This window comes from Leucopleurus acutus, assembly GCF_964270905.1.
Source record: "Leucopleurus acutus genome assembly, chromosome: 14".
Taxonomy (NCBI): Eukaryota; Metazoa; Chordata; class Mammalia; order Artiodactyla; family Delphinidae; genus Leucopleurus; species Leucopleurus acutus.
Genome location: NC_139156.1, coordinates 70,127,633 through 70,152,125, shown reverse-complemented (window position 1 = coordinate 70,152,125; position 24,493 = coordinate 70,127,633). Strand labels below are relative to the sequence as shown.

Genomic DNA, 24,493 nt, shown 5'->3' with positions numbered 1-24,493 from the left:
AAGCTCTCTCAGCGCGCGGGACGCCGGCGACCGCGCACGCCGCCCCCGCTGGCCCGCGCCACGCTCCGCCCTGGACGCCGCTCGTCCCGGAGCGGGGGTGCGCGGGGGGTGGGAGCGGACCAGCTCAGCCTGATTTACGGCTCTGCTGAAAACCGCTTCGCACCCGCAGCAGTAGAAGCGTCGCGGCGGCAGCGGCAGCAGCAGCTGCAGGGGCAGCAACAAGTCGGGTAAGTGGGCATCTGCGCCCGCGGCCCGGCCCAGGGGGCGCGGCAGAGGGGGCCGTCCGGGCTAGGCAGTAGGTCCCGTCCCCGTACCACGGCGGGGAGTTGGGCTTCTCGGCCCCCGCCTGCGGGAACTCGTGTGCGCATGTATCCACTCTGGCACCGACGGGCTGGCACGCTGCGGGGCAGGGGCGGGGAGAGCCGGGACCCCCGAGGCACAGTCATTTCCAGCTTGCCCTGCGTAGGCAGAGGAAATTAGGGCTTGTCCGCCCACCCTGTGAACTGGAGCTTCCTCTGGGCCATTGAAACCTTGCGTACTCCCGGAGTGCGTGATTACCCATTTCCCCAAGCAGGGATTCCACTCCTTCCCCTTGCTCCCTAGAATCCCGAGTTCCCCTTCTTCACCTCTGGCCTGAGTTTCCGGGCAGGGTTGGCATCCTATCTCCAGAAAACCCGTGGTCCAACAGCCCGGTGTAGCACAGGAAGAGGGTCCCCTCTTTGGGGGCCAGAGGCTTATTAACCTGGAAGCTTTGCCTAGCTGTGTGGGGACCGTTGGCGCCTCTACTTCTGAAGAGGCTGAGGGGCCTAGGAACAACACTTCTCAGTCTAGACCTCTGTTTGGGGCCCAGCGCTTGTTACATTTAAGAAGAAACCCTTCCTGGAGGGAATAGATAGGCGCTGCTTGTGGAATCGGGTTGCTAGCAGTCATCTGTTGCTAGGGCTAAGATAATAAATGTCTGCAAGGAAATAAGAACTTGCCGTTATTAAAAGAGTTATGCTGATACCCACCTGGTTCAAACTTTTGCCATCTTAGAGGTTTTCGTGTTAAAACAGACAGGACAAATCCAACCAGGACACTCTGTTTTAATAAAATCTTGTCTGTGGCCCCACTTAACGTCCAATAGTATTTGACATATTGGGTTTCCAGATTTCAGTAAATCTGGAGTATTGGGGGGGGCATCATTATTATGATAACACTTTGATTTAAATCATCATGGCAATAATTTAAAAACAAAATTAAGGGCAAAAATCTCAGGTTGAAAATTTTTCAGCTGATTGTGTGCTTAATGCCATTGCACCTAGTTTGAGTGATAACCTTTCCTATACTTGAGGAAAGACTGCTGAGCTTGCTGTCTTAGGACCTGTTTTGGCAATTCATGTGAGTTTTTCTAATTTTTTTTTTGTATTCATGCTTATCAGTGTCATCAGTAAAATAGGACACTTTTTTGCAGTTACTGTACTAAATTCAGGAGGGCAGGAAACTTGAATTCCACGTCAGAATCTGACACTGTCCATTTGACCTTGGATTAACTACTTTACCTCCTTGCTCCAGTCTTCTCATCTGTGGAAAGGGAATGTTACCCACCTTTTTTATCCTAAGCAGGGTTTGGCAAACTTTGTCTATAAAGGCCAAGTAGTAAGTAGTTTTGACTTAGCCTGCTGTAGAGCCTCTGTCTCAACTACTCACCTCTATCGTTTAGTGCAAAAGCAGCAGTAGACAATATGCAAATGAGTGGAATGTGGCTGGATTTGGCCCATGGATTGTAGGTTTTTAATTTTAGTAATAAGATATTAAATGCAAAAGTCATTTGGAATTTAAAAGCCTCTGTCCTCATGGAGATGATCAGCAACAATCATTTCAGTAGCATTTTTTAAACAGACGTGCCAATTACCTGTTTTATTCTCCCCTGCCCAGGACTTTGAGAGTAATGCAACAGAAGGCTTTTGAGGAAAGCAGATACCCCTGGCAGGAGTCCTTTGAGAATGTCGCTGTGTGCCTGCCATTCCGCTGCCCGAGGTGTGGGGACCATACCAGATTTAGAAGCCTGTCCTCATTGAGGGCCCATCTGGAATTCAGTCACAGCTACCAGGAAAGAACCCTCTTGACAAAATGCAGCCTCTTTCCGTCCCTCAAAGACACAGACTTAGTCAGTTCCTCAGAACCCCTGAAACAGGGAAAATTGCAGAGCTGTGGCAACATAGTGAAGCAGAAACCGAGCTATGTTAACTTGTGTAGCATTTCGCATGAACACGGCAAGGACAGGAAGCCATTCGAGGTGGTGGCAGAGAGGCCTGTGTCCTATGTGCAGACCTACACTACGGTAGACCTACGCGCAGACTCGCTGGATGGCCCGAGGTCCAGTCCTGGCCTTCCCACCTCAGACACCAAAGCAGCTTTCGAGGCACATGTCAGAGAAAAATTCAATCGGATGGTCGAGGCTGTGGACAGGACCATTGAGAAGAGAATCGATAAACTCACCAAAGAGCTGGCCCAGAAGACGGCTGAACTGTTGGAAGTTCGGGCAGCTTTTGTGCAGCTGACTCAGAAAAAGCAGGAAGTGCAGAGACGAGAGCGGGCCCTGAATAGACAGGTGGATGTGGCCGTGGAGATGATCGCAGCGCTGAGGCAACGCCTGATGGAATCCGAAGAGGAGCTTCTCAGGAAAGAAGAGTAAGTGGCGTTGAAACAGGATGCTAACCCCGTTGCTTTAGGCCCTTCCCACCCCCTCACAAGTTACACTCGAATGTTAAGCAAGGTTTGGTTTTAATCACTTGCAGGTACCTTGGCTACATCTCCCATTGATATAGTTGAATGTAGGAGGCATAAGGCTTTTAATACTATTTACCCTCTCCACTGTGGTCTCCAGCTCAGCAACATGAAAGTCGAAATATCGAATTCCTTCTCACTTTGGAAACTGTAAACCACTACAAATAATTTTTTTAGAGAGAGGAGTAGTGCAGTCTGTTCATGGGACCCTTTCCTGGCCGTGGTGGTGGGTGGGGTGGGGAGGGGGGGTGGGAGGGAGCTGAGAGGGAAGGCAGAAAGGGAGTACTAGGGGACCCTTTCCGTCTCACTGACCGTCTCCAGGCAATAAAATCAAGAACATGAGAGGCTGTCTTGTTCAAGTATACTCTAAATATAAATAATTTTGGCTTCTTTGCCATTTTGGATTGCCTGTCCATGTTAATTACATGTCAATAGCAGAGAATCTGTTAATTATAATTTTTATTTTGAAGAAGCAGACATTAGGATACCCAGAGGAAGCTTCTGAGATTTCCATACTCTTCTGATTTAAGTTTGAGAATTTTCTTTTTGTAAAATACTAGACTAAGTCATGCCTGCTTGCAAAGAGTTCACACGGGTTTTTACAAGTTATAGGTGATCGGAGAAGCTATTACTTTAAAAATTATCACACTTGGAAAAGCATTTCCTTATCAATGAGTATGGATTCAACCCAAACTAGAAAAGTATATGTAACAATGCAGTGTTATTTCCCAAATGCTTAATGTTGGATTTAATTTTCTTTTTTTCTTTTTTTTTTTTTGGCGGTACGCGGGCCTCTCACTGTTGTAGCCCCTTCCGTTGCGGAGCACAGGCTCCGGATGCGCAGGCTCAGCGGCCATGGCTCACGGGCCCAGCCGCTCCGCGGCATGTGGGATCTTCCCGGGCCGGGGCACGAACCCGTGTCCCCTGCATCGGCAGGCGGACTCTCAACCACTGCGCCACCAGGGAAGCCCTGGATTTAATTTTAAATGGAGGCTCAGAATTCACAGAACCAAAGGATGTAAAAATTGATTGACTGAAACAGCCTAAAAGGCAGGTTTTCAAATAAGTTGAGTTCTATTATACAGATTGTCTTAATTTCATGCTTTCTTTGCCCTGTGGCACTCTTCTATTTTGTGTTCTCTCTTAAAATGTAGTAAATTAAAGCTTCTCTACTTGGTAAGAGGCTGAGAAACTCTATATATTAAAGAGATCATCACTTGCTATTACTAAATGCTTACTGCCTACCTAGAGGGAAAGCCTGCTCTGCTCAACTAGATGATTTTAAAATCATGTAGTGAGGACGGATTTGAATCAGCCATTGATTTATTGATACTCTGCTCCTAGGGAGATGATCTCCATCGAAAAATGTTTCTCTTTTGGTTCTTGATGTTCCCTGGTGGGAAGCTAGTGCCTTGACCTGCTGTAGCACCCAGGGTGACTAACACTGCACCACTGAAAAAATGGCACATGGGGTTGCTCTATGTGCAGAGAAAAGCCTAGAATTAAATTAGTGATATTTCTGTGTGATTGACGAGCACTGAATTTAAAAGGCAACCAAATTAATTGTGTTCATTTACTTGTTTGTCATGTTTTATTTATTAAGTACACAGGTAATAATGGACATGGGATTTGGGGTGGTGGCTGCCTGGAGTATGGGAGAACAATGTGACGGTAGGGAGGAGCATATGGTTAGATGTAGGTTATTGTCAAGGATCTACCTTTTATTTTGGGTGGTGTGTTCAAGGGTGCTTTATTATTATTATTTTTTTTTTTTTTTTGCGGTACGCGGGCCTCTCACTGTTGTGGCCTCTCCCGTTGCGGAGCACAAGCTCCGGATGCGCAGGCCCAGCGGCCATGGCTCACGGGCCCAGCCGCTCCGCGGCCTGTGGGATCTTCCCAGACCGGGGCACGAACCCGTGTCCCCTGCATTGGCAGGCGGACTCTCAACCACTGTACCACAAGGGAAGCCCAAAGTGTGCTTTATTATTAAAAATAACTGGTTAACTAACTTTAGTAAAAGTGGGCCATGCATGAATCCATAGTGATAATATGTTATATATGGTTAATCCAGTGCTGTTACCTGAGGACCAGTTAAAAAATTAAATATACTTGTAAAAAAAAAAAATTTAATGGGGTAAAATTGTATGTGTTAAAAGTCCTCCCTCCTCACCAAACATCCCGCACCCCATCCTCTGGAGACAGCCACTGTTTAGTTCAGTGACTGCCTTCTAGACCTTTCCTGTGTCCATACAATCATACGTACTTTTTATGCACAGAGTTACTGTGTTTTCCCAAGTGGAATCATGACACATACTATTCTAATCAGTTTGTTATTGATGAATACATGGTTTTGTTCCATTTTTCCTGATGTTAAAAATAATGTCTCAGTTAATGTCCTTGTACATATATCTTCATTCATGTTTTTAGGTGTATACCTGAGGGTACATTATGAGTTGATTTTTAGTATGACATTTTTGAACTACCAGGGGAAAAAAAGCAATGACATTTAAAAAAACACCTTAAATGAAAATTCAGTGAAACTGCCTTAAACTTTTAAACATAAAATAAACAAAGTCTTCATTTTGTTAAGCCTTCATTTGGCCTGTGCCATTAATTTCTGTATTCAAGCCTCAAATAATCACTCTTTCTGTACATAAAATAGAACTGAAAGAGTCTTCTTTCCAGGAAGGACAGTGGAGCTCTTGGTCTGAGAGAGCAACTGTGGCCAACAGCCTCAGTGGCTACAGTGTCTAAATCCCCCACCCCAAAATGGGGAGCAGAGCAAGCCAGCTGCCCATCTGTCACACTACTGAAACCAGGGTGATTTGACTACATCTGCCTGGCTGGGCCACGCTCCTTCCTTCCACCACTTCCTCACAGTGCTAAGCCTTCCACCAAAGAGATGGCCTTTCATATACGGAAGACCTGCTTGGCCAACGAACATACCAGGAGTTGTGCTCTCCTGTTAAACCCCTCCAAACGAGCTCTCAAGGCCCATTTGTGAGAAGAAGTAGGTTGTTACAGTCCCATTTGAAATTGACTTAAACTCTGGGGACCCTTTAAGACACAGATAATAGCTTTGGTTTAAAAAAAAGCAAACACCTAGTATTTGACATTCACATGAGGCTCTCTTGCTTATGGATTTCCCTGATAACTTTAAAATTCTTTCTTTCATACTGAAAAAAAAAAAAGACTTGAGGGCTGATTCTGCCTTGAGGCCATCTATAGGCTGAATCAACTCGGATTACAGAAGTCATATATATGCTCTGTAACAGAGGAGGCTGTTTGAACTGGCAGTGTTTTGTACTTTTGTCCTGAGTCTCATTGTACCTCCACAGAGAGGTGTCTGTATGTTTTTGGAGTGCAAATCCAAGAAAGAAACTGCTCATTGTCTTCACAAAGTTTGTGCAACTTTAAAAGTCCTATGGAAACAGGTACTTGTATTTACTTGTTCAGGAGTATTCAGAGCTTGCAGGGTAGCACTGCCCATGATCAGGTAAATCAGTCCCAGCCAACCTTGCAGTAAGGTGTCCCTTAACAAGAAAGGGCAGATTGTAGCTGATTCCTGGCTGAGTTGGTGACCTGGGCTTTGGAGAACATCAGTGTAATAGCAGTAATCCTAAATTTACTTGCACACTCATCTGTTGGTAAGGTTGGAAGGCCCTGACTGAGCACTTGTGATGTGCCCAGCACTGTGCTAGGTGTGTTTGGGGGACATGAAATTCTTGGTCTTTTTCCCTAAGGAACTTACACGCTACATAGGAAGAATAAAACATACCCATGTTCAAACTCAGGGTAGTTTGAAAAAGTGCTTACATACAAGCCACAGTTTCAAGTTGATGAACATTAGAGAACGCATTTTCCCCATGTGGTGAGGCCAAACTGAAGGAGTGAAGAGGAAAGGCGGGATTTGCATTGGTAGCTGGAGGACAGTGACATTGAAGGATATCAGAGAGGTGACTGTTGTAAACGAACCCTGAGGGGACTGTGTAATTTTAGTTCTGGAAGGTACCCACCTTCATTTTACAGATTTGGAAAATAAAGCCCAGAACAGTAGAATGACAAGGACAAAAATTTAGTAGCAAAGCTGAAACAGGAACCCAAGTTCCCTATCTCTCTGCTGAGTGCTTTTTCCATTAATTCACTGTGCTTCAGCCAGACTTTTGAAAATATGCTATTTGCCCAGAGCATCAGGACTTAGGTAATACCAAATCTGGCCCATTTTGGAATGGCTTGCTTCTCTGCTGTGTTGAGAGGGCTGCCATGGTGACATCATTTATTTTTCTGATGAGATTAAAGAAAATGTCAGGTGGCATCAAAGGTGTTGGGAAATGGGGAAATGGTGGCGTCATCAGTATAGTTGATATTAAGCTTCTGGAACACCAACCCGGGACTTGTAACTTCCAACAACGGCTTTTAACTTGATCCTCTGGATGTCTGTTCCCCGTCAGGGTAGAGTACGTGCCACTACCAGCCTTTGATGGCAGTGAGGGACCTCTTTGTAATTGCATCTCTAATTTCCATCCTGCTCCCTTGCGAGCTATGACAGATAGAATCTCTCCCTTCTTCCTTCATCATTTGACTTGTTCCCAGCCTGGTGTCAGCCAGAAGACAAATCTTTACTGAGTGCTTGCTGAGTGCCAGGTACTATTCTAGGTTCTGGTCATACAGTGATAACCAAATGAGTCCAGTTCCTGCTTTCATGACAGGAGTAGACAAGCAGATAAATTAGGCATTAAACATCATTAGGGGTATGTTAAAAGAGACATCGAGGGGTGGCTTGAACCAGGAATGTCCATTTAGGTTTCTATCCAAAGCTGGCTGTAGAATGCTGTCCTTTGAAGGACAAGTTTGACTTGGTAACTTGCTTTGCACAACTAAACCCTCTTGCCACTTAATTACGTCTTTCTCAGTTTTGATCAGCTAAAGCAGTGCGTGGACAGCGTGGTCTCCAGACTGATCCATAGCTAGGAAGCAGGCCGAGAAAAATCATGTCAGATATAGAGTTCAGTGGGACAGGGAGGTGTCTGTTTGCTCCACATTTTACTGCATTTATGTAAATGGGGCCTCTCTATCCAGGCTGTGTTCCATGCAGACTTACGAACCAATGTAGGAAAAACTGGATGTCATATATTCCCTCTTAGAGATGGCATCTGGTAAAATTTGGAGACCCCCCCAAAAAAATTTCTATTTGTCTCTCTCATGTCTGTCCCTCCCTCCCCAAACTACCCTTTCTGTCTGGACTGAGGGGCTTAGAATGTGGTTTTGATCTATTTATAAGAATAATTTGACTTTCTCCTTAGAGTTATTTTTTAAGTTCTTAATTAGAACCATATATTACACTTTTTGGTGTGTTCCAGGAAGTTAAAAAGGAGAGATGAGGCAAAGGGCTGACAAGAGTAGAAATGTGACATGGCTCCCGATGTGGGGCAGGTGTGGGTTCCACCCTGTGGGCCCCGCTAGGGATACAGGAGCTGACCCTGAGCTCTGAGTGTGCAGCCTGGCTTCCAGTGCTCGGAGGTGATTGGCTCCAGCTTTATGATTTGCCTCGTGGCTGACATTACAGTCGGTCTGAGGTGTTCTGTGATCAGTAGCTAGGCTATTTTTAGCCAGGGGTATTTTTACTGTTTCATATACCTCTGAAGAGGTTCATAAATCAGTAATGCAAAATGAAATTTAAATAACTTGGTAGAACTTTGCCCTTGGGATAAGAAGCTGTTAAAGGTGTTGTTTAAGAACAGGAGAGAGATGGCTTCCCTGGTGGCGCAGTGGTTGAGAATCTGCCTGCCAATGCAGGGGACATGGGTTCGAGCCCTGGTCTGGGAAGATCCCATATGCCGCGGAGCAACTAGACCCGTGAGCCACAACTACTGAGCCTGCGTGCCTGGAGCTTGTGCTCTGCAACAAGAGAGGCTGCGATAGTGAGAGGCCCGTGCGCCGCGATGAAGAGTGGCCCCCGCTCGCCGCAACTAGAGAAAGCCCTTGCACTGAAACGAAGACCCAACACAGCAAAAATAAATAAATAGATTACTAAGACTCCTACTCCCAACATCTAAAAAAAAAAAAAAAAAGCGCTGGATGTTTAAAAAAAAAAAAGAACAGGAGAGAGGCATCAATTTTAGATCCCACCTTCATTTCTGCAGCAGGTACCTGTGTTGTAGGTTACTTACTGGTTTTATGCCCCAATACTTGTCTGGAAAAAGAGACAAGGAAACCTAAGTATCTATTAGTCAGCTAAAGATTTTTGTCTAGAGATGTAGTTAGACATCTCATGCATTCAGCAGAAATTTGTGGAGTCTCTGTTGTGTGCTGGGCTCAACATTAGGTGCTGTGGGAATCACAGTGTAGGAGCAGGCCAGGGCCCTGAACTCGCTGATTTTGCGATTGACGGCGTCAGTGGCACGACGAGTCCCTGCAGTGTGTGCTGTGTGATAGGCTGCATGGTCTGCGGGAGAATACAGCAGGTCACCCAGCCCACATTTAGGCGAGTGGAGCCCTCAGGTTAGAGGGACCATTAGAGTGGGGGCTTGGGAAGGGACCCTGGGGGAGGGAACAGCATCTGCAGAAGAAAGCATCTGGCTTGTAGGCTGAGTGGAGTTCACTGATGCTGGAGCAGAAAGGAGGTGATATGCAGTGATGAGACCCAAGGGGATTGTAAGGCTAAAGGATGTCCATGAAAGGTGGAAATGTAGGGAGATAGACATGATAAATGGTTTGTGGATAGTAGATTACAGTGAGTGATATGATCAGCGTGTTGTCCCTCATTAACAATGCATAGTTTGGGACTTCCCTGGTGTAGTGGTCCAGTGGGTAGGACTCCGTGCTCCCAATGCAGGGGGCCCGGGTTCCATCCCTGGTCGGGGAACTAGATCCTACATGCTGCAACTGGGAGTCTGCATGCCACAACTAAGAAGTCCACATGACGCAACTAAAGATCCCACATGCTGCAACGAAGATCCAGCATGCCACAAATAAAACCCTTTGCAGCCAAAATAAATAAATAAGTAAATATTTAAAACAAACAAACAAACAAAAGCAATGCATAGTTCAATACCAATGTAAAATCGCAATGAACACCACGGTGCGTTAACGTGCATTTCCCTCTATCTCTACACCTGCTTCTAGAGTGTGTTGTTCACATGATAGTATATCTTCGATTTTTTTTGAAATTAACCCATCTTTAACCCACTTCAGAAGAGGGAATTGAAGGGGTTCAATCTGTAAAAAATAAACTATTATCTATGTTTTAGACCTTTATAACCATCCTGTAAATAAATGAGTGCATGAGTGAACACATATTTTTTTCTCAATAAAACTTTGATTGTACTGAAGGGGCTTTTTCACTCAGTGCTTCCTTCTACTGTGTTTGTTTCTGAATGCCTGTGAATCTCAGGATACTGAAAGATTTCTAGGTCTGCAAATCATTCAGCATGATAACGAACTTCAGGCCAGTTTCTTATACTGTAGTCATAGTCTGGTATCTTTTCCTTTAGTATCAGATATTGCTTTAAATAAGCATATTTTCCACCGAAGCTTAAAACCTGGATTTCAGTCATTTTTAACCGTTTTAAAAAAAATAAATAAGAAGTCAAAGATAGGGCTGGAAGCAGCCTAGAATCAGTTAATTTCCCCAGAGCTGGTCTGCACCCACACCTGCACTGAATTTCACGTTTGCCCTTATCTTCTCATCTGGCCTTCCAGCTTTACACTGTATTCTGAGTTAGGGTTGAGAACTTAAAATAAAACCACACAGGTCTTTTACTCTGCTGTCTGATAGCATGTGTTATTCTTTTTCTTAGTCACATTCAGCCCAGCTTTGTAATTTTGTATTTATTTCAGTATTTGTTTCTTTTAATGTCTGCCTCCCCCACTATGTGAGGGGTCTGTGCAAGATAGCCAGGTCCAGCCTGCCACCTGTCTTTGTGGAGCCCCGTGCTAAGAATAGTTTTTATATTTCTAAATGCTTGAAAAAAATTCAAAAGAGAAATAATAATTCATGATATATGAAAATTATATGAAATTCAATTTCAGTGTCCATAAATTAAGTTTTATTGTTACACAGCCTCTGTGGCTCTTTTGTGCTACGCAGACTTGAGTAGTTGCAACAGAGACCGTATGGACTGCAGAGCCTAAACTATTTACTCTCTGGCCCTTTACAGAAAAAGTTGGCTGACCCCTGGTTAGACAGTAAGCTCCATGAGGACAGCCACCGGTTCATGAATGCCCTCGCACTAAGCCCAGTACCTTGTAGCATTCAGTAGATGTTTGTTGAGTTCCTGAATAATGGAGTAAATAAATGTATGGATTGTGGCTGCATCGTACTAGAGTTCTAGCCCACGTCGTCCACCCTTACCAGAGTTCTGAGGTTTAGGATCACCCTGTACATGGCATGGCAGCAGTTCTCAAACTTTTTGGCCTCGCTTCCCCTTACACTCTTAAAAAAATCTGAGGACCCCAAGAAGCTTTTCTCTGTGTGGGTTTTATCTATCAATATTTACTGTATTAAAAATTAAAATTTAGAAAGTAAAAACACTAATGCATATAAAAATAATGATATTAAATCCATTACTTGTTAACATATTTTTGTGAAAAAGAACAATTTTCCCAAAAACAATTTAGTGAAAAGAGTGGTATTGTTTTCAAAGTTTTGCGAATACTTTTAATGCCTGGCTTATTTAATAGGAGGCAGCTGAAACTTAGTTCTGCCTTTAATGTGTTGCAAATTTGTTGTTTTGGTTGAAGTAGATGAAGGAAATCCAGTCTCACACAGATATGTAGTAGGAAAATGCAGAGGTATGTTAACAGCCTTTTGAGAGAATAGTGGATATTCTGCTCTGATATTATGCCAGAGCTTGACAGTTGGTAGCTTCTCAAAGGTTAACTGCAATGTGGAATCTGAAACCACATCAGTGAACGAACACTCCCTTCTCCCCTCCATTGAAATCCATTGGTCAGTCTTGCACTTTGAATGGATATTTTACTGTTTGGAGTATAATGATTAAAGAAAGTACAAATGCAAAGTAGTTAAATCTCTTTTTCATTCAGGAAATTCACAAGATTCCTTGGGAAAATAAGACGTGTTTCTGGATATTGTTAATCCAGACTGAACAGGATGTGAGAGGGGGATTTGAAGTTGTGTACATGTGCTATTCCACAATTAATCACTAGTTTCTGTTCCTGTTTTTACCTAATACAGATACCCAAACACAATCTCAGTATGAACTTCTCCAGCCCTTGTCTCATGTAACTTCTCTTTTAAAATTAAATCATCACTGTTTTAAATGTCTTTTTTTTTTTTTTTCTTAGTTGATGTGAAACATCCATAAGCTGAAATTAGGTTAGCATTGGTGCCAGGTTGTTTGGAAAAAAGGGTATTAACTTCTTAGCTTTAGGGGACAAGATAATTGAATGAGGGAGGTTAGAAAAAGATGCTTCATTTTTACAACATAACACTCCACAATCAACTAGTGGCATTAATGTTTTAAAAATTTTTATATGGAACCGGTAATAAAACATCACATGATTTAAAAATGTAGCCACAATCATAAGCTGTATTGCATTCAGGTTTGTTTTCTTGCTTTTGAGATGTTAATTCTGTGGGATTAAGCTGTCAAATATTGCTGTCTTATATTCTAAACTGTAACAGCCTGAGAGCTCAAGAATAGTAAATATGCACAGAGAAAAAAAAAGACTGGAAAAAATACACCAGAATGTTCACAGTAGTTACCTCTGGGTGGTAGGATTATGGGTCATTTTTTGTTTCTTCCCTGTCCTTTTTAAACATTGACTACAACAAATATTTATTGAATATTATGTGTCATGTATTGTACTGAGTGATGGGCTTACAGCAAAGAACAAAAAGCTGATTCAGTCCCTGCTCAGTTAGATCTTCCATAGGTCACTTTTTGTATTTCCCATAATAAACATGAAATATTTCTGTAATGAGATAAATATAGTAAATATTATAAACCAAAATGAATTGAAAAAATATACTGGCTCTTTTTGCTATGTTTTTGGTTTTGGTGGGTGAGAGGGTTGTGGGTTTTTGGTTGTTTCCCCTGTAAGTACCAATTTGGAGACTGGTTTATGAGTCAGTTATCCTAAACGTCACCAAACATCACCACTAAACATCACTTGACTCCAAATGAATTGAAGCCTTGATATTGGAAAGAGGAAGGAGCAGCCATTTCCTGGGCTTTGTTTTCGGTGGTGCTTTTGAGCTGTGTGAAGATATCCCATCCAAGCGTTCTCAGTTGTAACTAAGAACCATGACAGGGCTGGATGTGGCACCTGGATGGACCCTCCACTGTTTTGCTGCTGGTTGGGGTTTGTGACTTACCTAGGAGGCAGGTCAGAGCCAAATGACGGCAGAGCTTGAAAACTGGCTTGTGTCCGTGGCTTGAACAGCTTGGAAAGTGCACATCTTCTATGCAGGGCTCCTACGGAAACATCTGGAAATAAACTTGAAACTTAATGATGAAAGAGAACTTTCCAAAAGGACTCTTATTTCCTATATGTGACTACTTCTTAGCTCCTGAAAGATAATGGAATTATTACGGGCTCTGGGTTTATGTTTGATCTGGATAGGAAACTAGAAAAAAGGGGACTGGTATGATGAGCAATTTTTGGAGTGAATCATTGTTAGAACCAGTCTCTTTTCTGTTTTTATAAATATATAATTTTATAAATATATAATATAACATTTTACAGAGACATTTGACTCTGTAGGAAGTGTCAGAAAAGTTTCAGTATGGCCAAGTGTGATGTAATATATTTATGAGAGAAAAGTCATGACTAATTGTAAAAGTGGCTCCCTGACCAGTTGTACAGAATAAAGGATCTGGAAGCCACCACCAACTGTTTTGCAAAGACCTTCTTTGAAACTATGACTTCCTGAGCTGAACATCCCTGAAGTTCTACTCTCAAGAAATTATGGAGCTTAGCAGAAAATCAAGTGGAGGTTGAGAAGATTCAGAGAAGGCAGTGAATTTAATGAACTCTCTAGAACAACTGCATGAGGTTAGATTTAAGAAAACATTTAGATTTTTTAATCTAAAATGAATGAAGTTTAGGGGAACAATGATCAGCGTCCTTAGAATCTTGGTTCTGCGTGAGTAGAACATGGCCAGAAACATGAGGGACCGCTCTCTGAAGGTTGCGAGTTCAAAGACACATAAAGGAAATACTATATCCAACAGGTGGTGAAATTATGGAAATCAGTAGCTCCAGTGAGTGTGACAAAACAGACAAAGGGGATGGCCAAAAAGATCTTCATGATTTCTTATTAAGTGAGGCAAATCAAATGAGAGAATTGTGATACTGTATACCTATTGGTAGTACTGATGTGTGTGTGTGTGTGTGTGTGTGTGTGTGTGTATTTGTAGAGCTGTTTGTGAGGATGGTTACCAAAATGTAAACAGTGGTGGTCTTAGGATAATGGGGTTTCAGGTGATATTTTCTTAATTATATTTTAATGTGTTTGAATTTTTTATAAAGAACTTATTTAGTTATAATTCAGTAAAGTATTATTTTCATACTTGCATTAGAAATAAAAAGCTATAAAATAGTAATATAGTTATTAAAATTTTTCTGGATTTCTGAATCACAGTGAATTATGTAGGTAAAGGTATTTTGCTCAACTTTTTAGGGAAGGGCAACCTGAACATTGCTTCTCCTATGTCAGCTAAAGCAGCTTCCCCAACAGACCTTGGATCTACCTCAAGATGGCAGTTCTTGGACTGTTTCATGCTTAGCTCAGAAATATACTATTGGGGCTGCCCTGGTGGCGCAGTGGTTGAGAGTCCGCCTGCCGATGCAGGGGACGCAGGTTCGTGCCTCGGTCCAGGAAGATCCCACATGCCGCAGAGCGGCTGGGCCCGTGAGCCATGGCTGCTGAGCCTGCGCGTCCGGAGCCTGTGCTCCGCAACGGGAGAGGCCACGACAGTGAGAGGCCCGCATAATGCAAAAAAAAAAAAAATGTATATATATATACTATTGGACATGGTGACTCCTTTTATATGCTTTGGTGCTCAGTGTGGCCTCTTGCTTCCATACTTCCTTCCCTGTAGTCTTTTCTTCCCCAATAGCCAGACTTTTCAAATGTAAGTCAGAACTTTTCTCAAAAGTGGCCAGTGGTTTCCCATCTCATAATACCATCTGGCACACTGACCTGTGAGGCCCCCGCCTGGCTCCCTGCTCTGGCTGTCCTCCCTTCCCCACTCTGCTTTGTCCTTGCAGGCCTCCTTGCTGTACCTCAGGCCATTCTGCACATTCCCACCAAGCACCTGGCTTGCTCTTCCCAGCTATCTGCATGGCTGTTCCTTGCTTCCTGGTGTCTGTTCAAATGCTGCCCCATCCAAAAGGTTGTCCTGACTTTGCTTTCTATAGTTTCACTTACTCCTTCCCTTCCTCCATCATTTGCTGTCCCCTTGCCCTGTTTCTCCTTAGCACTTATCACCATATGACATATATGTTTATTTGTATATTTTATAGTGACTGTCTTCTACTAAAATGTAGTCTCTAAATGTATCACTTAAAATATAATTTTATCTCTTTTATCATGCTGTGGCCGTACTGCCTAGGGCAGTACCTGACACATAGTAGGCACTCAGTAAATATGTATTGAATGAATGAATTCCTGTCTCGCTTCTCCATTTTGTGTTCTGATGTTTTTGCCTTGCAGAGAAGTGGTTACATTCAACCATTTCCTGGAAGCAGCCGCTGAGAAGGAGGTTCAAGGGAAAGCTCGGCTCCAGGACTTTATTGAGAACCTGCTGCGCCGGGTAGAACTGGCGGAAAAGCAGTTGGAGTACTATCACAGCCAGCAGGCTGCTGGCCTCTGCCGGGACACCAGTGAGCACGTGGTGAGTCATGCAGGCCCCACACCAGGTGTGAGGGCTGTGATATATCAGGTGGGGTCAAGGACGGAAGAAACGGGAACTGGAGAATGATTTGCAGGAATTTTCTAGACATCATTTGAAAGCACTGCCCTGGCCATGCCTGTGTCAGGGAAGTGATACAGGTGAGTTCAAGACACTTGGAAGTAAACAACATCCTGGATGCACAGTCTCCATTTCTTCCCTCTCCAGCTCCACACCAAGCTGAGTTGGTAGAAATATTTTTATATTGTAGAATGACAGTTTGAAGTATACAAAGAAATCATCTGTCCCTAACTTGGTGTCAAGTATATTGGAAGTTATTATCCTGTTTTGGAGCTCTTCAAGGAATCTTCTGAAAACTTCCATGCTTCTTAGTTAGCAAAATTTAACCACATTTTTTCTTTAATAGGAAGGAAAACACTATTTGATAGTCTCTATTGGTGAAACATTCTTTAAGTAGATTTTCAAAAAGGCTAAGAAAAATTCACAGGTGATATGCTATAATACATTTTTGCATACAATTTTACATATGGTTTCAGGGACTTAAAAAACGCCTAGAGCCCAAATGAGAACCCTGAATATGGATGAAGGTCCAGACTCTCATAAGTGGCTTTTTTTTTTGGCTGCATTGGGTCTTCGGTGCTGCGCGAGGGCTTTCTCTAGTTGTGGCGAGCGGGCTTATCGTTGCGGTGGCTTCTCTTGTTGCAGAGCATGGGCTCTAGGTGCGTGGGCTTCACTAGTTGTAGCACGTGGGCTCAGCAGTTGTGGCGCACACGGGCTTAGTTGCTCCACGGCACGTGGGATCTTCCTGGACATAGATTGAACCCATGTCCCCTGCATTGGCAGGTGGATTCTTAACCATTGCGCCACCAGGGAAGGCCCTCATAAGTGGCTTTATCAAGATTACCTGGTCTCTTCAGAGGGTGGGGTGTTTACAAATAACCATGCTGTAGGTGTCAGAGGTGGATGGCCATATTTGCCCTCTATACAATTTCCTTGGTGGTATAAACAACAAAGCCAAAGAATGGATTTTTGAAAACCTAAAGTGGTTTATTTATAACATTTTCATTATCCATTGAATTTTATTTATGCTTACCACCTTCCCAGAAGATTTAAAGATGATTCTTTTACTAACCCCCAAATGGACTATATATATGAGGAAAAGAAAAATAGGGAACATTTATGCTAACCAAAAGGTTAGTAAGGTTGCTATTGGTTGATTGAAAAGTTTAGGTTGAGCAGTCTGGAAGCCAAGATTAACAGAATACATGATTAAATAATCGAAGAAGGAATGAAATGAAAGGCATGTGGATAAAGAAGGAAGACCGGAGGGAGAGAGACAGCAGGAAAGAACAGAGACATGGAGGAAGGAAAGAAATGAAGAATCTTACACAGTGCCTACTGTGGTAACGTTCCCTCAGCCTTCGAGCCGTACAGTTGGGCAAGCGCCAGAACTTCCCAGTCAGGAACAAAGTAGACTGGAAGGAAGTAACTGTGTCATGCTTGTGAGGTTTCAGTAACTGTCATCAAAGCAGTTTCAGCTACCTGACGTATTTATTATTTTCCAGGTGGGTGTCTGTGGTCTCCTGAGAAGGAACGTTTATTCCCCTCCTCGATTCCCCTGTCACCTCCTTGGGAAATGCAAGAGTGCAGTCTCGGCTGGAGGGACACTCTGAGCCCTTTCCTGCCTTCTTCTTCCACCTTGCCATCTCTCAGGGGAGGGTTGTGGCATGAGGTCACCGAGCCCAGATGTGAGGTGAGAGGGCCTGGCTTCTAGATCATTCCCACCCTGCTTCTGACTGGATGAGACAGTTTGTCTTCCTGGGCCTATCATTCTTCTATAAAATGAAGCAGTTGGACTAGATGCTGTATAAGGGCTTTTGGCCTCTTAAATTCTGTGATCATCACCTGACTTTGGTGGTTAGGAATTCTAAAATTAAAATGTAGCCATGATATTTTCAGTATTTAGTCTTATTAGTAACCTAGAACTAAGAAATGTATAAATTATTAGTAACCCAGAGCTAAGAAGGTCTCAGAGAAAATAATGGAAGGCAATGAGAAAGAAAGGAAGCCCATTAGTTCTCGCCTTTATTTATATTTCTGTGCTCACTTCTTCTGCTGACTTTACTTTTCCAGCTTGGAAACTGAACACCTTTTAAAAGACATGGCCAGTCCTTACTTCTCATCCTGCTGTATCATGTAATCAAAAGTTGAACAGCATCTCAGCTCTTCTAGTCAGATGTATAGATATAAAATTATGTGTGTGTATGTGTACACATAACATATATATACACACACGCACACATAAGTATGTGTATATACATACACACACACACATATATATACATGTACATACAAATACGGTAGGACATTTAATTAATAAATATTTGTTTTTGTTCTCTGTGTCCCAAAACCTGACATCATCTGCCTTCTTCAGATTTGATCTACATAAGGAAGAGTTGACTAATTCAGATCAAATAAAGTGCAGTTAAGATTGTAGCAGGGAATTTAGAAGTGAGAGCTGTCTGTGAGTAGGGCATGATCAGGCTGTAGTGAGGTCAGCTGACTTTTGGAGGGAGAACACATTGCCCTGAGAAGACCAAGAATGAGATGTTTGATTTCTGAAAGTATGGGCAGATGTGGTTTCCCCTGTTTTCATGTATAGTCCTTTAAACTCTACTTTGGACCATAGCGTACCACGTTATGAGACAGTCTACAAACCCTAAGACCATTTTACCTTTTTACTTAGTCTGTTTCATCATAATAAAATACATTCACCACGTCTTTGATGTAATTAAACTACTCAGTCTGGCCTCTCTGGTATCTGTGGCTGTGGATACATGGAAGAACTTGGATTCTTTTAGCAGGAAAACCTTTGAATCGTATCTTTAGTAACCTATTTGGCCCAGCTGAATGAAGGTGCAGGGCACCAAGAAGCCTAGGCTTCTGGAGCCTCAGCCCCGCCCAGGAGAGCTCCTTGCCACAGTGCACCCCAGGATGGAGTAGAACTTTCTGACTGACTCCCCCCACCTCCGCTCCCTCCTCCAGAACAGTGGGGAATGCTGTCAGGAGCCTGGCTGGCTCTTGCCATCTCCAACAAGGCTGCTGTACAGAAACAGTGCGGCCTTGTCATCTCCCTTCTTTTCCAGCCCCCAGTTCCCTCCCTCTCTCCTCTTCCCTCTTTTTCTCATTACCACCTCCAGAGAGTAGTGACATTTCTAGATTGACGTGTTAAATTGCTTCTTTCTAAGACGTCTTCTAGCTTTAAGATTCTTTTGTGCTCTAGAAGAATTTCCTTCCCCCTCATATTTAGTGCCTTTTCTGAAATAATGTTTCGGCATATGTATCTTTCCCTTAATCCTCTTGAGCATTTATGTTCTTTTTCACCTGGCTGATTTCTAAAAATGTAATATGCTTACTCAGGTAATTTGTCTATATGCTCAGAAACATGCTGTCGAATTAGACACAAAGTGACCTAATATCTCATCTGCCAAAATCACTCACAGAACTGCTCAAATGGAAGGTCATGAAATAGCTTGGATAATCTTATTTTAAGCATTGCATTTATTTCCTGCAGGTTGCTAAATTAGGACTAGCAGTAATTCATTTAACATATTTACTGGGGATGCAGTGCTTACTGGGTGCTGAGGAAACTGCTGTGAACGAGATCGATGAGGTCCCTGGTCTCAGGGAGGAGGGGCACACAATAAGCAAACAGATAATGAAGATAATTTCGTATAGTGAAGATCCTACTATAAAGAAAAAAGTAAGATGATATGTTTGAGATGGCCACTTTAGCTTTAGCAAAAAGCTTTCAAAAAAAGCCTTGCTGAAGAGGCAACATTTGCACTGTGACCTGAATAACAAGGACGCAGCTCTGTGAGAATTTGGAAGTGGAATATTCTAGGCAAAGGAATAGGAAATGCAGCTGCCTCAGGAGGGAACAAGCTTGGCATGTTTGAGTGGTGGGTGATAAGTCAGAGAGGTAGGAAGGATCCAGATCAGGCAGGGGCTTCTTGGTCATATAAGGAGTTTGCATATGTTCCACTGCACACGGGGAAGCCATTGGAAGGTTTTAAGTAGGAGGTGATCTGTGTTTTAGCAAAATCACTCTGCTGCTCTGTGGGGAATTGACTGGAGGGGTACAAAAATGAGCGATAAGTTAGAAAGCTCTTCTGTTGTGGCAGATGAGGGGGGATGGCAGCTTGGGTAGAACCGAGTAGAGAGAGGTGAAGGGTATCGGATATGTTCTTGGAGGAAAATTGACAAGACCAGCTGGGCTTGCTGAAGGATTAGATTTAGCTGGCGAGGGAAAGTGAGGAGTCAAAAATGAGTCCAAGGTTTTGGCCTCAAAAATTGAGTATATACAGAGGGGAAGTTGGAGGAGGGCTAGGTGTCCAGTTTCCCAAAACCTATAATAACCTGAGACACCATATTTGTCTTTTAAGTACTTAAATTGGCTCTCAGTGCAAGGTTACTTATATTTTTTCAACCTGAAACCTTGACCAAGGACTCTCTTGATCCCCATCTTCATACCCTCCTCTCCCTAAATAAAAAAAAGACAAAGTAGCTGGACCAGGAGAAAATGGAGGTAGGTAGTTGGGCTAAGTGGGAAGAGCATTTCCATCTGCCTGAGGCTGTGGAGGCCTCTTGTGTTCACAGGGAGGAGAGCACATGAAATTCTTTGGTGCCTGTGATATCGGCCCCACCTCCACCCCAAGCCTCATAATCTAGCAGATCACTGTTGGCCTTTTCCCTGTGAGAGAAGCACACACACACACAACTTTTTCATAAAATTCCAAAGGGAATTATGTACCCATATGCAGTACATCATTACACGATATGCTTGCGTACATACATAAAGTTGAACATATTTTGTCATGCCTCAATAATAATAATTTTTTTTTAAGTGGGAAAGTATTTAAAAGGAAGGAAAACCCTGTAAGTTTTTAGAGTTTATATACACACTAAAACCCATTCAAGGAGCCCAGCTGATGGGGAGCGGGGGCAGGCGGACTGGGAGAAAGAGGGTAGAAATGCTGATGCCCTTGGGGTTCCCGGAAACTACCAGTCTGGTGTTTGCCGGAGCCATCTGTTCCCCCTTCTTTGTATATTGCAAGACCTCATGACCCTCACGCAGGGAATGTGCCTTTTTCTGTTCACGTTTACTACTCTCATGCCAAACCCAGCCAGCGTGGACAGGGTCAGCAATAATGCTGACTTTCAGTTGTGTCCCAAGGCAGAAGGCAGGAGTCCCATCTTACCTTCCTAGGCACGTGACCCTCAGAAGTCTGCTGAAGAAAGCTGCTTTCTGATTTGCTCCTGACTAAAGCTCAAGCTTCACACAGAAGACCTGGAGGAAGATCCTGTTATGCTGAGCTTGGCTTCTCCGGTGATTTGAGTATAGCAGGGATGCATGTCTTGGCCACGCTGCGCCAGGATGGCCCTTTCTCCACATTCTCTTTGTCGTCCTCTTCTTCCGTCAGTCTGCTTGCGGATGTGACACCACTTCTTTCAGTAAAGGCTGCATGAGGGAGGTTGGGAATATGCTATAAATACACTTGCCTATAAAGTGTCTGGTGACATGTGGAACACAAAATGATAATTATCATTTATTCTGCAAATGATATTCTGAGCCCAGCCACAAAAGTGCATGCAGATATTTTATTGAGAGTGGAAAATAACCCCAAAGATAGATGGCCTCAGGACATTTGTGGAGTTGGTCTTCGTATGCTCTCATTTTAGAAATGATGTATTTTAGGCAATAAACATTTTATGCCAATTTTCCCTGTAGTTGATACACTGTGACCAGACATAGCTGTAGTAAATTAGCTGCAAATACAGCCTCAATCAATCAAGAAATAATGGCACATCATTCCAGTTTTTAAAAACATGTTTCTTCAAGTGTTGTTCTCTTGAGGGGCTGTTTAACTTTTTGAAATTTTTGAGATCTGCTGATACTGGCTTCTTGGAAATCTCAGAACAGGGAGCCACAGAGGCTTCCTGAGTAAGCAGAGCTGAGCATGAAACGTTCTTGTTCTCCGCGGTGATGGATGGTGCCATGGGCAGTGATCCCGATACCAGTTACCGGCTTCTTTAATGGGAATACAGTTTCTTAAAAATATAAGCAACGAGGATTTTAAAAGCCGAATCCAGCCTTTAAGTGAAGTAATGTTTTGTCTTATTTGTTTTCCTTCAGCTTACAGATATCTCCTCAAATAGGAAATCCAAATGCCTGTATGTATATCTTTTTATACTTAGGCTATTTGATATTGTTTGCATAATATGTGTTCCTGTTGCACTTTATATGATATCTATAATATAAGTGGATTTGAGAGTTTCAGGAGGAAATTTACCTCCTTGTGTACCTAACTTTCTAAAATGTGGATGTGACTTTTAACTCTGCTAATAGTCTGTGAGTATACGGCAGTATGATAGTAATGCAGGAGTCTTTTTAAAATATTGTATAATATAACTTTCTCTTATTGTGCTATAGTGTAGTCGTAATATCTTTGTAGCACTATTAATGTAGTGTGCACACTAATTTATATATATATATATATACACATTTATACTGTGAATCATATACTTTATGATAGCTGTACTACAGATTTGTTTGAATCCCCTAGAAGTCACTTAAAGAGTCAAGAGATAAGGGTTCTGGTCCCATCTTCTCCATAGACCACTGTATGTATTACCCTGGATAGTCATTTAAGTTTTCTCTACCTCAGTTTTTATCACTGGTAAATAAGACTAGTAATATCTCCCTGGGAATTTAGTATCATGAGATCACTTCATGAAGGCCATAGAAATTTTTGGAAGAAAAATATCAATATATATTATTTGTTTTACTGGCAGCATTATTGCCACCTTAGCATGCAGGAGTGATTGTTCCATGAGTAGTTTTTATTCTTTTAAGGATGTAAAGAAATCTTTCTTTCTGCTCATCTCCCTCCTCCCCCCCAACCATTTGTAGAAGCCGAGGGCACCCACATTCTGTCTGTAACCACCCTGATCTCAAGACCCATTTCCATCCAAAGGGAAGGAGCTACCTGAAAAAAGCCAAGGATGACAGAGCCAGCATGCAGCCTGCTAATAAGTCCATGCACGAACAGGCCGAGTCCGCCAGAGAACTCTGCAGACCAGCAAAGAAAGGGGAGCCTCTAGGATTTACCCGGAAAGGCAACATAAGGCCCAAAATGGCCAAAAAAAAGCCAACAGCAATTGTGAACATCATCTAAAAGGGTGGATGGCTCTGGACAACCACTACTGGGCTCTGGGAATGTTGTTCTAGGGGTCAGTAATGTTCTTTTAGACACAAGCCATCATAAAACACATTTCATGTCCATACAGGCACCTGGATTAACCAGGATTTAACAAACGGAAATCTCGGTGAACCAGAATTTTTTACAAGTCCCTTTTGGAAGCAAGAGGCAAATTACAGAAAGAATTTTTTAAAAATGCAAGCAGTCTTATTCCAAACTCTTAGTAAAATGAAGCTCCAACTTCTAAGATGGTTAGCCCGTCTCCAGCCGTTTCCACATCTGGAGTTCTGTGCAGTGGTTAATTCTCAGGCCCAAGGCCAAAGAAGATGTCAGGCACTGGAAAAAAACTCAACCTGTGCCCCCTGCTCTGTGAATTGTGAGGCAAGGAATGGGAATGTAAAGTCCTGTTAATAGTAGTGAAATAAACATATTTTTGTTTGTTTTTAACCTTACCCTCAATTAATTTGGGAGCTTCCAAAATAAGGCTGTTTCCCTGAGTATTCTGATTAATCAAGATTTCAGTGTTTGGGCTGCTTCAAGGACTCGTTCTGTCAGACTTCAGTTGTCATTTCGACAGACTGTTTTCTAGTTTGTTTCATTCAGGTTTTTGTTTCCCTGGATGCATGTTTATTCTTACTTTGATGCACCTCTGTTCTCTTCTTTGGCTGAGTATTCTGCACCCTAAGACCAAGCTGCCAGCCTCTATCTTAATAGCTGCTTCTACTGCTGTGGTTGGGGAGGATAGTAAAACACGTTTGATCGGCACCCATCACCAGTTCAGGGTCTGAATGGTTGGATGCCAGTGGATTGCACATTTAGTGCATTGTGAGCCATCCCGGAGACACCACAGATGTTACTCAGCCCTTTCCTAAGACCTGCTTCCCGGGGGGTGTCAGCATCCTCTCTGTTAGCTGTAGGCATGACTTTCTCCTTGCTGGCCTAACTTTTTCCACCTCCTGCTGCTTCTGTGCCCTTTTATGACTAAAATACATGTTCTTACCTTTCAACCAAGTATCTGATGTATTTGCTGTATACGGCCTTCTAAAGTAATTTCTGAAATAAACATTGCATGTGGGATCCAGAATCTGAGATTGTCCTCCCCGCCCTGCCTCCCTAAAATGGCCTTGGTTTCCATAAAGAACCATCTGTTACGAACCTCCTGCTTTACAATTTTCTTCAAGAATGAATTTCCGTGTTACTTTTTTTTTTTTTAATTAGCAATATCATCAGGTCTCCTGCAGAGTTTACAAGTGCTGACATTCTTCTGGAAATAAGAACAATTATGTCCACAAATATATACATTTATTTGTATAACTGTACAGCACATAACACATACAAAGTATATATGTCAAGTATATTAATAATTTATTTTTAAATACTCATGAAAAAGGTGTGTGTTTGTGGTGGGTGGTTTTTAAACTATGTATTTTCATGTAAATTGAATTCTCTTATTTTAAAAATTAAAGCTGTAACCTAATTAACATTAGTAGAATTATGATTGTTATTGCAATAAGCATCAGATTAGCAATGCATTAAAAATAGGTAACAAAGCAATTACTTAAAATGCCAGTAAATTGAAAA

At 42.6% G+C, this 24,493-nt stretch overlaps 1 protein-coding gene across 1 annotated transcript; it reads left to right on the top strand.

Moving 5' to 3' along the window:
• The first annotated feature begins 164 nt into the window (after positions 1-164).
• ZNF365 (zinc finger protein 365) lies at positions 165-23,606 on the top strand. Its single transcript, XM_082854708.1, has 5 exons — positions 165-227; positions 1,918-2,673; positions 15,452-15,632; positions 21,847-21,884; positions 22,624-23,606. Exons 2-5 carry the CDS (start codon positions 1,931-1,933, stop codon positions 22,886-22,888), a joined length of 1,227 nt encoding a protein of 408 aa, XP_082710834.1. The 5' UTR covers positions 165-227; positions 1,918-1,930; the 3' UTR covers positions 22,889-23,606.
• Positions 23,607-24,493: the final 887 nt, after the last annotated feature.